Source organism: Artibeus jamaicensis, unplaced genomic scaffold (genome assembly GCF_021234435.1).
Source record: "Artibeus jamaicensis isolate MK-2021 breed Jamaican fruit bat unplaced genomic scaffold, CSHL_Jam_final contig_354, whole genome shotgun sequence".
Classification (NCBI taxonomy): domain Eukaryota; kingdom Metazoa; phylum Chordata; class Mammalia; order Chiroptera; family Phyllostomidae; genus Artibeus; species Artibeus jamaicensis.
The window spans coordinates 487,047-503,453 of record NW_026521803.1 but is presented as its reverse complement, the minus strand read 5'-3'; the positions used below and the strand labels follow the sequence as shown (position 1 = coordinate 503,453).

General features: G+C 45.3%; 1 protein-coding gene across 1 annotated transcript in view; it reads right to left on the bottom strand.

Moving 5' to 3' along the window:
- The window catches only part of LAMA1 (laminin subunit alpha 1), a 163,357-nt gene extending 149,822 nt beyond the window's left edge, over positions 1–13,535 (bottom strand). Inside the window, exon 1 of the mRNA XM_037125856.2 lies at positions 13,408–13,535. Within this exon, the coding sequence (XP_036981751.2) occupies positions 13,408–13,480 (73 nt within the window). The 5' untranslated portion in view covers positions 13,481–13,535. The remainder of the gene's footprint in view (positions 1–13,407) is intronic.
- Positions 13,536–16,407: the final 2,872 nt, after the last annotated feature.

Below are 16,407 nucleotides of genomic sequence, written 5' to 3'. Positions count from 1 at the left end.
AAGAAAATGTAGGAGAAAATGTTTATGATCTTAGATTGGGCAAAGAATTCTTAAATACGACAACAAAAAAATTCATAAAATAAAAATTTCATAAAATGGGCAATCAGAAAAATGCTTGGCACTCCAAACACACCATTAAGAATATAAAAGGAGGAGCTGTAGACTGAGAGAAAGTATTTTCATGTCACATTTGTGATAAAGAATTTGTATCCTTAAATCCAACTTTAAAAAAATGTTATTGATTGATTTGAGAGAGAGAGATGTATTTGTTGTTCCGTTTATTTATGCATTCCTTCGTTGCTTCATTGCCCTGGCCACTAGTCGAATCCGCAACCTTGGCACAGCAGGATGATGCTGTAACTAACTGAATTACCCAGACAGGGCCATATAAAAAACTCTTAAGCTCAATATTCAAAGTAAAAAAAAAGTAAACATTGGATAAAATGCTTACATTTTTCACTAAAGAGGCTATCAGAATAACTAATAAGCATATGAAATATGTTTAATATCATTAATTATTAAGGGAATGCAAATTAAAGCATAAAATACTACTTCACAGTCACTAAAATGTCTATAATCAGAAAGAGACAATGTGTAGTGTTGGTAAGGCTTTGGAGAAACTGGAACCCTCAGACGCTGCTGCATTTTATATTGTGAAGTGGTGCAGTCACTGGAAAGGAGTTTGATAGTTTCTTTTTTAAACTAAAATAAATTTATAATATGATTCATATTCTGCTCCTAGGAATTTCACTCAAAAGCAATGAAAACACGTCTACACAGAAACTTATGTGAATGCTTGTAGCATTACTGTAATAGCACTAAATGATAACAATCATGGTGTCCACCCTCTGGTGACGGGATAGGCAAACTGTAGCGGACCCTCAGGATGGAACACTATTCAGCAACAAAGTGGGATGGACCACAGATACCTGCTACCGTACAGGTGATCCTGGAAGACACCGTGTTAAATGAAAGAAGAGAGACACAAAAGGCTACATACTGTATGAGCCCATATGTATAAAATTCCCAGAAAAGATAAATCTAAAAGAACAGAAAGCAGGTGATTGCTTGGGGCTGGGGTGAGTGTGAAGTGGGGACTGGGGCGCACTTGAAATCTGGAAATCTTTCACACCACGTTGGGTGATGACTGTCCAACACTAAGCTTACTAAATAATCATTGAATTGTTCATTTTCAATTGATGAAACTTTATGGTATGTAAATTTTACCTACTAAAAGTGTTAAAACCTGTTGGAGATTCTCCTTACACTTAGGTCACAGGGCATGGAACCACCCTGCCTGTAGCCTGCATCTTGGAGGATGGTGAGGCCTCCTGGTCCCTAAAGGGTCCTGTGTCCAGACCGTGGTTTAGGGGGGCTGCTGACTGCCTGATGCTGAGGCAAGGGACAGGTCTGCACACCCAAAAGGACAGAAAAGCTTGAACTCTACCAAATTTATATCCAAAAAAGTTATAGGGTATGGTTTGGGACCTGACTGCTGATTAAGGTACATTACTAATATATAAAATGTGAGCTTGTGTTTGGTCCAAGCTGTGCTTAGATCAAACTTGATAACAGAAACCAAAGAGACATCTATTCTCTTTACTAGCTGATTCCCCCATTTAGGAATTACTGAATTTGAAATTATTTCATTTACATAAAACTGTTTGATGCTCAAATTTTCAGGAAACCTTTGACCACATAAAATGAGGCACATCTTAATTTAGTCAACTATAATAATTGAAACTAAACCAACAAAGTTGGAAACCACTAAAGACACAGAAGATGTTATGCTCATATTTCTGATAAGAATAAGCTCATTCACTTCAGATCTTTATCAAACCAAACTCCATCTGTGACATAAACTCTGTATGCCTTTGTTCTGTCCCTGAGAAGACAAGGTGGCTTGGCCCAGCACGTCTGAGGAGAACTGCTGTCCCCCTCTTAAAGTCCTCCAAAGGCAAGCAGGTGGAGATCCTTAAAAAGCAGACTAAGAAAAACTCTACATGAACATGTAAGAGCTAGTCAGCAAATGCCCACATGTCTGAAACCATACCCACTGGAGTAGTCTGAAGTCACACCTTTTAAAATAAAAGAAAACCCCATGCAGTAGACATGTAGTGTTGAATCAGATTTTTCTTTCTGTTTATGATGATATGTTCTACAATTGCAAGGAGAGTTATATTGGTATAGGAGACATTCAGAAACAAAAATATCTCCCAGATCTAAACTGAGTAACATACTTAGGAAGATTCCTTAGGCATTTCTCAAGCTTATCTCACTACAAGCACTGGGGTGCAAAGACCACTGGTCACCCGAGTGTGCAGAATATTCTAGAAACTTAACAAGTACTTGTTTAATGTGAGTTAATTAATTGCTGGCTTGAGAAGCCTAGAAGTCAGTGGCTCCAAATTTAGAAATAAGATTTTTCTTAAATATGCTCTCAATGTCAAGCACATATGAAATATTCAGCATCAGTCAATATTTTAATATTTAAATTATAAAATAATTATTTATAAAATGTTACTCAATACTTAATTATAAAATATAATCCATTTTTCCTTTGTACTGATCTGATAGATGGACAAAAACTGATATCCTCTTCAAGTTATGAAGCCCCACTGACGACCAGATGCAGTGGCTCCTCCCTCTCTGTACTTGGACCTTGTCTGAGAGTACGGGTGCTTGACTACTGGGTTGTCCATGACCACTGCGAGGCTGTGCATGACCACTGTGTTGCAGTTCAGAATGTGAGCTAAGGACCTGGTCCCCAAAACATTTGTCCACCCTCTACCCCAGTTTGATTACCTGTATTCTTCCTCATTCCCTGTCTTCAATTACTATCTGGGTGTCCTGGTAAGGTCTCCTGGCCTTCTGGAGCTGACGCCCTGTCCCATTCCTGTCCACTGTTCCCAGGTTATCACTCTGCTTAGTGACTTCCTAATACCAACTTCCAGTCTCTTTACATCTTGTAATAATGGCAATTGGATCCCCTTCCAGCCCCTGTCACTTGTCGGCATTGGGACTTTCATTCACCCAACTACTATTTACAGAATCAACACTAAATGTCAGCACTGTATTAGGTATTAGAAATAAGAACACAACTCTCTGCCCTCAAGGAGACACAGGCAAGTTAACAAACAGATACAAGATGATGTGCTTAATAAGATGTATAGACAAACTGCCCTGGCCACAAGTAGGAGGAAAGCCTGTGACTGTGTGGACTTGAATACATCATGGTGCCACTAGTGAATAAAGGGCTTTCCATGTACAAGGAAAGTGTGTTCAAGGCTCACAGATGTGAGTTCCTTGTCACACTATGGGAAGCACCAGTATTTCAGAATGGTCAAAATAGGGTTAGCAGTGGGTGACGAAGCTGTGGAGGCACCTGAGCAGGGTCAGATCCCAGAGCACCTTGTAAGTCCTGCTCTGAAGAGGGTGAGAAACCACTGAAGCAATTCCGCAGGGATGGGACGGCACCTTCACAGCCCACTAGCTCATGGGGAACTTCAGATGCCAGTGGCTATCTAGGCTCTTAGGAAACTGCATCACTGTCCACATCAGACTTCATCCCAAAGCCCACAGCTGGGCTGGCACTTTCAGCAGTCACTGCTCCACCCCAGCACGTGGGGTCTAGAGTCTGACTCGGTCAGTCCAGGGTTAGTCAGCATAATACCTCTTCAAGTACCTTTGGGCTGAGCAACGAGGTCCGCATAGGTGGTATGCGTGTGTGAGTTTGTGTGTGGAGGGGATGTTGGCCTGTAGAAGGAAGAATGGCTCTTACTTTGTTGTGTGGAACTAAAAGGGAAATAATAAGCCAAACACTGGGGGGTGGGGAGGGACTTCTGAAGGAAGCCAAGAAAAGTAAGTGCAATTAGAAGCAAGATCAGAGAATGTCGGGAGCAGTAGGTGACTGAGGACAGCAGGCTTTGGAATCTCCAGACCTGATTAAATCAGGAGAGAAGGAGGTGGCCCAGAAAATCACAGAGTAAAAAAGTGCTTATGGCTTGCACATGTACAGAGCTTGGAGAGGAGGGGTGTTGGGAACCTTACACCTGGCTTCTAGCTAAAAACATAGGAATCAGCTACAGGTTTTGGATAAGAACTAATCTCCTTCCTTCCCTCCCCCCTTTTACCCAGGAGTTTGGAGAGGGGCACGCACAAAAAAATGCCTGCATTTGGAACATGGTTAATAAATTTTGATGAATTAAAGAATGAAAAAATCATTCAATCAATCAACCACTCAAACCTGCAAGACCAGATCTTATCCCAAAACATGAGGAATAGTAAGTGCTATATTTGGTCAGGGGTACTTTTAAAGAAAGAGGGGCCTTCATAAGTGACCAGGTCAGCAAAGTGAGACTAACACTGCTCATTGACACGAAGCTCGAAAATTGGTAAGTGTCTACTGAGCACTCATCAATGACAAACACTTGGTGAGGCACTGCTAGGATAAAAGAAGGGACTGACTTTCTCTGAGAAACTTCAACGACGCAGGCTATCAGTGCAGGAACCCCTCACAACTTTGGGTGTGTACTATCATCCCCACTTCACAGAGCAGTCGGAATAGCATGAACTAGACAACAGAGCAGTCAGAACAGAATGAAACCAGTAAATGAGGAGGGTGGGGCACCTGTATGTACAAAGCATTAGACTGCAGCCAGTGGCAGGCGTGATGGGACCAATGCCCCAACCTGCACCCTATGGACAAGCTGGGGTTACTGCTACCAGGTACTGCACTCCCTTCCCAGGCCTGCACTGTGGTGCAAGTGCATTCTCTGGCACAAGAAAGCTTATGGTGTTAATTTAGGAGCTTTCAACCCAGGCTGCAGAGTGGAATCACCTAGAGAGAACTCTGAAATGCAAATGACCAGGCCCCACCCCAGACCACATAAATTATAATTCCTGGGGTAGGACCTGGGCATTGATGCTATTAAATACTAATGCGCAGCCTAGAGGGAGAACGTCTATCTTTACGGCACCCGTTCTCGTAGAGCGCACAGAAAAGCTAGCTCCGCAGGGACACTCTGAGTTCCCCATGAAAGAAAGGGAGCCCAAGGAAGCAGACATCACCTAACAGGGTGTTTGGTGAACCAGTTGTTTCTGCAACCTCAGCTAATGCTGCACACTCCTCTGCACCCCCTTTCACCTCTCCCTGCCCCACGACTTGGCCTACTCATTTCAATGTGAACCTGCATGACTATAACCAAGCAAAATATAGATAGCAACTTCCACCATTGTGACTTAAATCCCTTCACTCCTTGATTATTATGTCTTATGGAGAACTTTTTTGCAATGTATGCACTTTCAGTTCTGTGAACTTCAAGAGCAAGTCCACCAAGAATGTCAACAACTGTCTTAGAATCATAGTGAGGACAGCAACTGAGAAGGGAGTCCTCAAGACACACTAGCCCTTGTAGTCATTGAACATCCCTGACTCTGGGTCCCAGTATTTGCCCTGTGCATGCATGAATAAGTGAATAACACAGGGAAAAATAGAAAAATTGAATAGAGATGACAATCCCACAAGAAAAGATTTTCTACCCCAAGAAGGTATTAAGATGCCAACTCCCTTAAAGAAAAGTAGTGGGAGCTTCCAAAGGCATTTTACGTGTTAGTGAATAGCTTACACTCTCCCGACCCCAAACTGCTAGAATAAACAAAAGTATGCTGCAAAGCCAGAAAGAAGTAAAAAAAAAAAAAAAAAGAGTTGGGAAAACTAGATTTTGCACATAAACAAACATAGTGTTTGGATGAAGGGGATCAAAATATACAAACTTCCAGTTAAAAAATAAGTAAGTCTGGCATGGAGATTATAGTTAGTGATACTGAATTGCATAGAGAAGTTGCTAAGAAAGTCCTCATCACAAGAAAAAATGTAACTATGTGCTGATGAAAGTTAATTAGACTTATTTTGGTGATCATTAAATGAACGTTGAAATCTGAGATTCAGAATGAAGGGCTGAAAGGACAGACAGTGGGACTTCTGGTGGGTGGGGAACGGTGCAGACCACCACAGGACAGAAAGTAACTGGGCAGAAAGTAAGCCAAATGCAGAGATAGTTCTGAAGATGACTATTTAAACTAGAAACCCAAAAGGGTCTGCTTGAAGGTGAACTGGAAAGATCTTCATGCCTCCAGATACCAAATTTGAATAGGGCTTTTTGAAACAGGGTCCAGATCCCACCTGCCAGGTGGTAATCCCTTGGGCAATATGAAACCTGGGAGGCTGGAGGGCCCCATGCCCAGAGGGGCCAGGACTCGGCTGGGCTTGCAATCCAGAGACCAGATGAGGGTTTCCTGGTTGGTACACCAGCCCTGCCTCCTCGGGGGCATGAGTGGGTATCACTGCCCTCCCACTGTCAATGACTCAGGTCTTAGTACTGGAACCCTGTGCCCTCAAATTCTTTGTGTATTGAAAGAAATATGCTGGAAGCTGAGGTTTTGATATTTGAAAGGAAAATGCTCCCCCTTTTTTAAGCTTTGACTGACAGCGTTCAGGGCAAGCCATCAAAAAGAGGAGCAGATAGTAGCAACTTTGGCTGGGTGGGAACTCTGACTTACAAAATACAGTGCAAATTCAGAAATGAGAGAGTTGACAAATGCCGTAACACCAAGGCTGTCCCAGAGTATTAAATTGCCAGCTGTGCAGAGATGGTTATGGGGACACCACTGAGGAGAGGGAGTAATGGGAGCACCTAGTGCCATTGAAAGTCAACGCATCCTCTGCAGCGAGGGAGGAAGATGTTCAGGACAGAAAGTTAGGATGAGGGCTTAGCTGCCTGTGGCTGAATTTGGAGGGATTACAGACGTCAGTGGGCTGTGGGCAGGAGTAGGAACCCTATGAAGCAGAGGGCAGGAGGGGCATCCTGAAAGTGGTGCTTCAGCAGAATTCGCCTGCCTGCAGTGTGAGATTAGATTAAGGGAAAAAATGCCAGCATTATTCAGAGTGGCTGGTAACAGTAATTTAGACAGCTGGTGATTACTATTCTGGTAATGGGGGAAACCAAAAACAAATCAGGGAGTTCCTTAAAGGAAGAAACAAAAATTCAGAGGGATTTGGACAAGGAGGTACAGAAAAAGGGAAGAAAGAAAAGGAAGATGAAGCCACCAGAACTGCAAGAATGTCACCAAGTGGGAGAAACAGGGAGGGCCACAGGGCAGGAAGGCGTCCTGGGCCGGGGTGGCAACACCTGGCCACCTCTTTATTTTTTAAAGTATATTTTATTGATTATGCTATTACAGTTTTCCCAATTTTGCCCCCTTTATCCCCACTCCACCCTGTGCCCCCAACCCTCCCACATCCCCCCTTAGTTCATGTTCATCAGTTGTACATGGAAGTTCTTTGAGTCCTGTTTCCTATGCCATGTTTATCTTTCCCCGTCTATTTTATGCCTAATTATGCTTCTTCTTACTGTACCTCCCCCCCCCTTCCTCCCTTCCCCCTCCCCACTGAACTCCCTCTGTGTGATTCCATTTCTCTGATTCTGTTCCTGTTCTGGCTGTTTGCTTAGTTTTTGTTTTCATTGTTTTTCTTTTCTTTTACGTTCGTTTGTTGATAGTTGTGAGTTTGTTGTCATTTTATCGTCCTTTTCTGAGTAAGATTCTGTCGTTAGGATGAGACTGGAAGACATTTCAATAAGATGTGTATAATCATTGGCACTGTGGCAGTTTTTTTCCTTTCTAAATATTCTCTCAACTAAAAATGATCACTAAGCTTAGCATCTTCCTTATTGTTGTGGAGAATTTCCCAGGGTTCTGGAAGGAAACTGTGGAACATGGAACCAAATGCAAGAAACTCTCTAAGGTCAGGCACTATCCATGAACACTGATTTACCTAATTCAGCATTCCCACCAGCAATACAGGAGGTTGTCCGGCAAAAGACTTTGAGTCATACCGCCAGCTGGTCCAACAGATCAGACTTAAAGGTAACTTCAGGAATGAAAAGATTCAAACTTCAAATGGTAGATTCAGAAAAGAAAAACCAATGCACACAGACACTGGAACCAGAATCGCATGTGCTTCTATGCTGGGGTTTCTGGATTAACACTCCGAGGTAAATGCTTACCTAGGCAAGAATATCACCCACCAGGCTGATCTGGAATCTCACTACCTCCATTGTCTGTCTCCTGCCCCCGAGCAAGACAGAAAATCACTGGGAACAAGTTAACCCAAAAAAAGCTCTCCTGGTCTAGGCTTGAGAAAACAAAGACCCAAGTGGGAGGATTCCGTGCTGCTAAATGGTTTCCCTGGCCAAGGACTGCTGTTGTCGCCCTCAGTGTGAAGGACACGAAAACGCAGCGACTCCAGCTGCAGTGCAGTGTTTCACGCTGAAATAACTCCCTGGCAGGCATGCTCCAACAGAATCCAAGTTCGTGACCTTAACTAAATTACTTCTATAAAAGATCGTTTTCTCCTCATTAATTTTGAAATGGATTTATTTACTCAGTTGTAGGTGGGTACATATTAGTACTTTAGAAATAAAACTAATAAAAGGATTATTTGCACACATGTAAATAAGGTACATACATCTTTCACAGGAAACTGCAGTTTTCTTGTTCATCCAAACATATTTGAGGAATGTAACTAAAAACTTCACCTGAGGCCTACCACCAAGAGTTCTCTATGGTTGTCCCTAGTTAATTTTTAGATTCAAAGTACAGGCTTAACTTTAATTCAGTGGGAATTTTTTTAAAAATCAAATTTCTCAGTGTCTTCCATATGTGTTCCAATCATAAGTCATACTTATTGATGAAATAAATAACACACTATCCTAAACTTCTAATAGAATTATTCTCAAACCTGAATTCTCTGTATCATAAACCTCCTAAAATACAGTTTTGAAGCTTATTTCCTGTTGAAGTCCTAGTTTGTTACTTCTAGAAGGAGTATCACCCTGGCCAGGTGGCTCAGTTGATTGGAACATTGTCTTGATCACCAGAAGGCTGTGGGTTTGATTCCCAGTCAGAGCACATACCTCGGTTTTGGGTTCGGTTCCCAGTCAAGCTACTTACGGGAAGCAATGATCCATGTTTCTCTCTCACCTTGATGTTTCTCTGTCCCGCCCCCCATCATCTGAAATCAATGTGTCCTTCAGTGAGGATTAAGAAAATAAGTGCAATATCATGAAACCCATCAGTGGCCTAGTTTTTAAATTTCAAAGGATCTAGGAAACATGGGTTTAATGCCTTTCTGTGAAAGGCCATCTTGAAATGGACAAGTTGAACGGAATTTTACAAGTACATTCATTCAATGAGTGACGTATTACCATCCGCAATAGGTGCAGTGAGGGCACAGTATGGAGGAGGGCAGTGGAGAGAGGACTACTGTTCAGTATTTTACCAGAGAATAACCCTCCCTTATATTATTAGGGAAGAAGCAGGTTTCATGAAGAAGCTCGCTTTAAGAATTACACAAATAAACAGCTACAGAAGGATTCTCAAGGAAACAAAAGCAGTGGTTGCCTCAAAAACAGATGACTAAGTCAAGACAACCTTTTTCTCTACAGCCTTTGGTACCCTTTGAATTCTCGACCATGGCCATGGAATACCTGTTCAAACACACTTTTTTTAAGTTACTTAAATCATAAGTACAGATATTAACTTCAATCTGGCTCAATAAAGACCATTACTTTCGGGAACATTGTTACTTTCGAGAACAATGAAAGCAATGAATACACAGATGTGAATAAAACAGTCCCTGCCCTTGAGAAGCTCAAGCCAGTGAGAGAGGCAGAGTAGCAAGCCCATTGTCTGCAGGAGCAGCACGGCGTGGAGTTCACTGGGAGAGCATCCAGGGACCTGGAGGGTTTTTCAGGGTGTGAGAACCCAAAGGGGAGACTCGTCCTGCACTTACAGCCCCTGTGCCGGGGAAACACTGGTGAGCTATGGATGGGTGTGGGTGTGCCCAAGATCACACTCCTTGGCTCTGGGGCAAAAGGTGAGCTAGGGTTCCAGTCCTCGGTTTATCCCCAGCGTGACCTGCACCAGTGTCATTCAGTGTGTGCAGGTTATGAAGGAAGGGGTTGGGGAGGTGTTGGTCCAACACTGGTTGTGTTTCTGGAAAAATCACAGTGGTGGCAGTTCTGAGGAAGGACTGAGGGGTGGAGGGAGAACCATCCAAACATCCCATGGGAAAATCAAACAACTAGTCAGCAGTGGAGACAGAAAATGGGAGACAGATCGCAGAGATTTTCAGTTGGTAAAATCAACAAGTCTTAATGATCTGATGAATGTGAGCAACGACAGAGGGAGGGGTGGCCAGGACAGCGAGCCCACAGGACAGGCACAATAAGAAACTCACCAGCAGGGACTGCACGTCCACGGCACCGGGACAGTCCCAACACTGTGACAACGTTTTTCATGTGCTATTTAATCACAATAATGCCATCCATCTTATAAACGGGAGACTGAGATGTTAAGAATTCAGATATATAAAGAAACTTAACCAATGTCATGGCTCATCAAAGTGACAGGTCTGGTATGTGAGATCGGGACTATCTGATTACAAACCCAGACTCCAAGTTTCTAAGCAATTATATATCCCAGAGAATATAGCTCGGAAGAGGCCTCCCCAACAGTTCTGCGTAAAATGGCGGCACTCTAGTGCTTACAGCTAATGTTTGTTGAGGGCTAACCCTGAACGAGGCACTGTTGTAAGCTCTCTCCTTGAATTGTTTTGTGTCATCATTAACAGCCTCTTCCAGGGAGGCACCATTGTTACTCCCATTTTACAGATGGTGAAACTAAAGCACAGAGAAGCTAGGTAATTTGCCCAGTTTTCCACAGTCAGTAAGTCCACAGAATAAAATACCTAAAACACCAAGATTTATCTTGTTATTTTCCAATAGAACTTTGTCAATGATAATGAATATTAATAAACTTTATGAATAAATTATTATAAAATAGTACTATATGTCAAGGATGATTAACTTGAAATAAGTGGTCACATAAACATTTTATGACAGTGGTTTACAAAGCAGTGCGATTCTAGGAGGGGCACAAGACACTACACAACAGTTCTATGTTGACGTCATATCCCCCTGTAACATGTGAATTCTCAATTACACTGGATTAACTTCAGATGTAGGCTTTATATTTAATGTCTGAAAAAGAGGAAGGAAAACGGAGTGGGCTGAAGTCCAGGAGACGTAGGAGGTGGGCAGCAATGTTTTTATTACACATATCTTTGTTTCTAACCACTAAAATCAATATTTTTTATTGGCCCTTGCTTAGAGAATTCAGCTATAGAAAAGAAAAATGCACCTTTGAAATCCATTCAGGCACACACCCTTTACTAGTGAGTACATGCATGCTAAATATGAATACTATGTTACTTATGAGAATGAAGTAAATGTTTCCATTTACAGAATGGATTTTTTCTGTATACTAGGAATCATCTATTTGTTCCTTGGGGGGGGAGCACATTTAATACAGAAGAGTTGATGGGCCGACCGGTTAAGTGACTATAATTCTATGTTAATTGTGAGCTGTGGGATTAAACAAAATATTATTTTTAGAAACACACCACCTCTTATAATATACTTATACATAGTTTACTTGAAGCTGGCTACATGTCAAAGGAAATGAGCCACTGAATCATATTTTGTGAATCATAAGGTAATCCAGAGAGACTGCAGAAATGGGAGAGGACTGTCAATAATCTAAATGCGACTAGATAATGATTATTTTCAAAAAAAAATGTAAGCACCAGATAGCTACCTCAGAGATGATGCAGGTCAGGATTATTATTTTATTATGATTATGTTATATCATTGCACTGCTATCTCCATGGAGCACAGATAATTTTTTTAAATCAAAACTCTCTCAAAGATGCTTGTTCGGAAGGGTGATGGTTGATGGCGTGGGGACTGGAAGGCAGCATGAAAGATTCAAAGGCTCCAGCGGTGGGTGGTTTTCCACAGCATTTTAAGACAGGAAAGCCCCATGTGGTCCACTTTCTCTAAACACCATTCATAACCGCCCAGGCCAAGTGCCGAGCCCCTGGAGGGGCACAGAAAACCTTCAGGGCATCTCCTCTGTCTAGGACTTTCAATTTCTTCTAACAATGAAACTTAGTCAAGCTGCTCTCTCTCCACCCTGTGGGAAACCGGGACGTGTTCACTTTCTGCAACCTGAGAGAAATGAGTCCCAGCCTCAAAGCCTTCTCCCCGGCAGGTCCCCTGCTTTCTTTCTCGGAGAACTATGCAAATTCCCCTCCCTCCCGGCCCTCGCTCGGCGCAGAGAAGACGCGCAGCTATTCAAAGCTGTGTTGCCAGCTCCGGTCCAGTGCTTTCATCATGAATGCCTGAATGAATGAGACGGTCTCGTTTCTGCAGAGTTACTAACCCAGCACGATGCCAAAACACGCATTTTTCCCACGACGGCATTTCGCATTTCGCCTACCTGTTTTTGAAGTGTGTTTTCTTCAAATTTATGTAATAAAATGTGTATTTGTGGACTTATGCCCATGGTCAGGTGTTGGGTACGTACTTGAAGAAGTTTTCAATATTTGTGACGGCTTAGCCAACAAGCAAAAGCGCTACGAAGGCTGAACCCTACGGGCAGAGTGGGCAACGGGGTTGTCCGCAGACGAAAAGCCGGTTTCTCTTTCTCCGCATTGACAGAAGCTATGGAAATTAGCTTCTGCTCTTCCCAAACTTTGCCACGCGAGCCATTTAACCCACGCGACGACGAGCAGGCCAAGCTCCCCCTCCCTTCTCCATCGGTTCGCCCCGGAGTGACCACGGCCTGACCCAGCGAGTCCGGCCCCCCGGGGACCGCAGGCCCAAAGAGCGCCGCGCGGACGGCGCCTCCGCGCCCCGGCCGCCGTCTGCGGGGCTGCGCGGGCGGCCCCCGCCTGGGACAGCCGGCTGCGCGCGTGCTTCTCTCCGCGGTCTCTCCTGGGCCGCGAGTGGCCCCGAGGAGCCCGTCCCTTCGCCGACGCGGAAGGTCGGGCTTCGCTCCGCAGGGCAACGAAGGAGACCCGGCGGAAGGCCGTTGCCATTCATTCCCCGCGCGCAGCCCCGCGCCTCCCGCGCTGCCCGACCCGCCCGCCGGAGCCCGAGACCGCGGCGGGTTCGGTGCCCCCGCGCCCCACTCCCGCCGCTCCCACACTGCTCTCTTCAACGGCGCGCCGAAGCTGCAAAAGTCACGGCGTGGAGCCCCCAGGGTCCCTGGAGTTTAAAGCCGAAGGTTGGGATGAGGGGGCCGCGTCCGTCAGGGTGCCGTTCTTAGTCCTCTCCCGCCCCGCCCGAGAGACGCTACCGGGGGCGGCGCGGGAAACCCACGTGCGCGGTCCTTCGGTCGGAGGCGAAGGGGGATTCGCGCACCCACCTAAAAGGAGACAAAGCGCGGGGCTTTGTCCCGCCGCCGCCCGCCGCTCGCCGAGGGACAGGGGACGGGGCTCACCTCTCTGCTGGCACAGCGCGCCGACCCAGAGCGCCGAGGCCAGCAGTGCGGCCCCGCAGCCGCCCGTGCGCATCTCGCCGCCGCCGCTCGGTGGCTCGGGAGGGAAAGCCGCGGCCACGCGCGGGGACGCTCCGCTGAGCGCGAGTCTGCTGCTTCCCGGCGGGGCACTCGCCTCTCGCCAGCCCGCCCCTCGTCCACACCCCCGCCGACCTCCGCCGCCACCCGCCCCTCCCAGGCCCGGACGCGGCAGACCCCTCCCCCAGGGCGGCCCGGGGCGCAGCCCGCTGGGACCCGCGGGGCCTCGCCGCCCCCAGGCCGCGCTCGACCTGTCCGCCCTCCGAGCGCCTGGCGCGGGGCGTCCCCCAACTCGGCGCGGGGTGGGGGCTGGCCAGCTGCGTCCGCCGGGTCCCAGTTGGGGGTGGGGGGTTGGAGAAGGTGGGTTGGGACGGAGGAGAAACTGCTGACGTCGGCCCGGACCGGTGCATTCCGAGAAAGTGTCTGCCCCGTTGACCCTGCCCGCCCTACGGTGGCCCCGCAGCCCGCCCCGGCCCCCGGAGCCGGGACCACGCGCCCCTGCCGAACGTCGCCGCTCCTCCCGGGCCGCGCGTTCCACGGCCTCCGTCCGGAGGGTGCTCCGGGGCCCGGCCGCCAGCCTCCTCCCTCCGAGTAGCACCCAGGGCTTAGCTTTCCAGCGTCCTTGTCCCCCAGAAGGTGGCCTGAGCCCTGGCCCCGACCTTTCCCTCTGCAGAGGAGGATCCGAGCTTAACTGACCAGCCTCCCCCTTCCGCTGCTGGCAGAGGATTTTAGAAAGATTTTGCTTAAAATGTATTGTACCTTATTTCCCACTTTCCTAGGGAAGGCAAGAAAGGTCGCTTGGACTTTATTATTAATTATGATCTTCCTGTTACTACTGAAGAAAGAGCTCTCATTCTCTTTGGAAATTTAGTCTTAACACGAGATTTCAACTACTTTTTTTTTTTTCTTTTTAAACGACATCTGGTCCCCGTTAAAATGTTTTAAATTTCCTGTTTTTTTCTATTAAAAGTATATTCGTTGCACTTTGCAGATTTCACTTTCTCACAAGAAATTAACAGAGGATAATAAAAGTCCCTTTTACCTTCTCACGCTCTCATTTTGTTCCTTTTGGGGGGGCAGGGGCTGCTTGTAGGGAGATAATATTATCTCAGTTTTGTTAACAATGTGACAACTCTATCAATTCCAGTTTTTCTAAAAGCACTTTCTTAAACTCTCAATGAATAATTTATCATTGTAATATTAGCAATTATTTTTCTTTAAAAAATCATAGAAGTGCATAAGAAGAGGTAGAATTTGGTGCTTTAAAAAGAGTGCAAGGTAGCTGGGTGAGAAGGTACTGGTCACAGTGTCAAAGTTAAAACACAGATGCTTTTAACTACTGAAATATTAAAACATTAAGTATTGAAGTATCGAATAAGTAATTAAGTAAATTCAGTATTTAATAAGTTATCAATATTAAGGGTGTAAATATTCAAATACAGAATTATAAGTATTTCTTCATGAAGTAGCTTTGTATGCCTACATACGTACGTATCTTTAATGTTTTTAAGTGCATTCACATAGTGATCTTCCCAGTTCTCTAAGATGGGCTATCTGTCTGTTGGTTATTCTTGCTTGAGACTTGAAGACATGAATTCAGGGGGTTAAGGTCCTGGCTAGAGCTACACCCCGACTTGATTTCTGGTTGATAGTTCTCTACATTACTGCCCTGCGGTCATGAGGATGAGATCAAAGGCAGTAGGAGGAATTTTGAAGGGTTATCTGTGTATCCTGGGTTCCTACAGATTCAGTCCAAACTTCAGTTAGACCTAATCTTTCAACTGCAGACTGCGAACTCACACTTGTGATTTCAAGGGACGCAAAGGGTCAGCTCATTTGGAGAGTGAATAGGAAGTGGAGTTGTCAAAAGTTGCAAGCTGGCACAATTTGTCACTGTTCAAGATTGAGCAGAGATTTCAGTGCAAGAAGAAAATTTCAAAAGGCATTTTAATGAACAAGCTTGGATAGGCGGAACAGTACAAATGTCACAGTTCTATGTGTCTTATAAAACCTGGCAGTATAAATTTTCATGAAAGTTCAGGGGTGGCCTACTTAAGGAGCACATGATATAAGAATGTTCATGTTTTGTGAGAAAGTACAATTTCAGCTCAACTAGGCTCACAAAGACCCTCGCTTTGAAGTCACCTATAAATAATGAACAATGAAAATGCCTAAATACCAACCAATAGTTAAATGATTAAGTAATTTATAGTAACTCAATATGATAAGCTATTATGTGGCCATTTTTAAAATACGAAAGTCTCAACCTGCAAAAAACCCTGGTATGTGAGGTGAGAAACGCTGGAAAGTGGAGCACACTTTGAGCCTTAAATCACCGCTTCCCTTGTCCACCGTCTTGCCGGTGTGATAGAATCGATGGAGAAGTTTTAAAAAACACCGATGCTGGTCCATTACAGGGTCTGACCCAGAGACTCTGATTCATTTGGGGTGGAGTGAAGCCTGGACATCCAGGAAATCCTAATGTGCAACAAAATTTGAGAAACACTGGGCTAAACCGACCAGCGCCTGCCTGAAAGTCGATCTGGTCACTGGTGGCCAAGCAGGCTGGAGGAGCTCACCTCCAAGGAGGATGGTCACGGGCTAGCAGAGAAAGTGCGGCCCGGCCAGTGTCTGTCTTTCCTGCGCAGCCTACATGGCAGGGACCTGGACCTGATGACCAGAGTGTGGAGCAGGACTGCTCTCTGGAGGCTTGGCGCCAGTAAAGCTGTCCTTTCGTTCTGAAGGAATGCAGGTTCCAGGCAAGCACAGGGGCACAAGAGCACTAAGTCCAGAATCCAGGTTCTAGGCCTCGAGTATAAAGCTACAGGCTTGGTTATGAGGAAAGAGCTGAGAGTTACTAACCCACTAGTTAACTCGGTTATGAAAATTGGGTTATGGTGTCAGAGTCTGATGCAGAACAAAGCT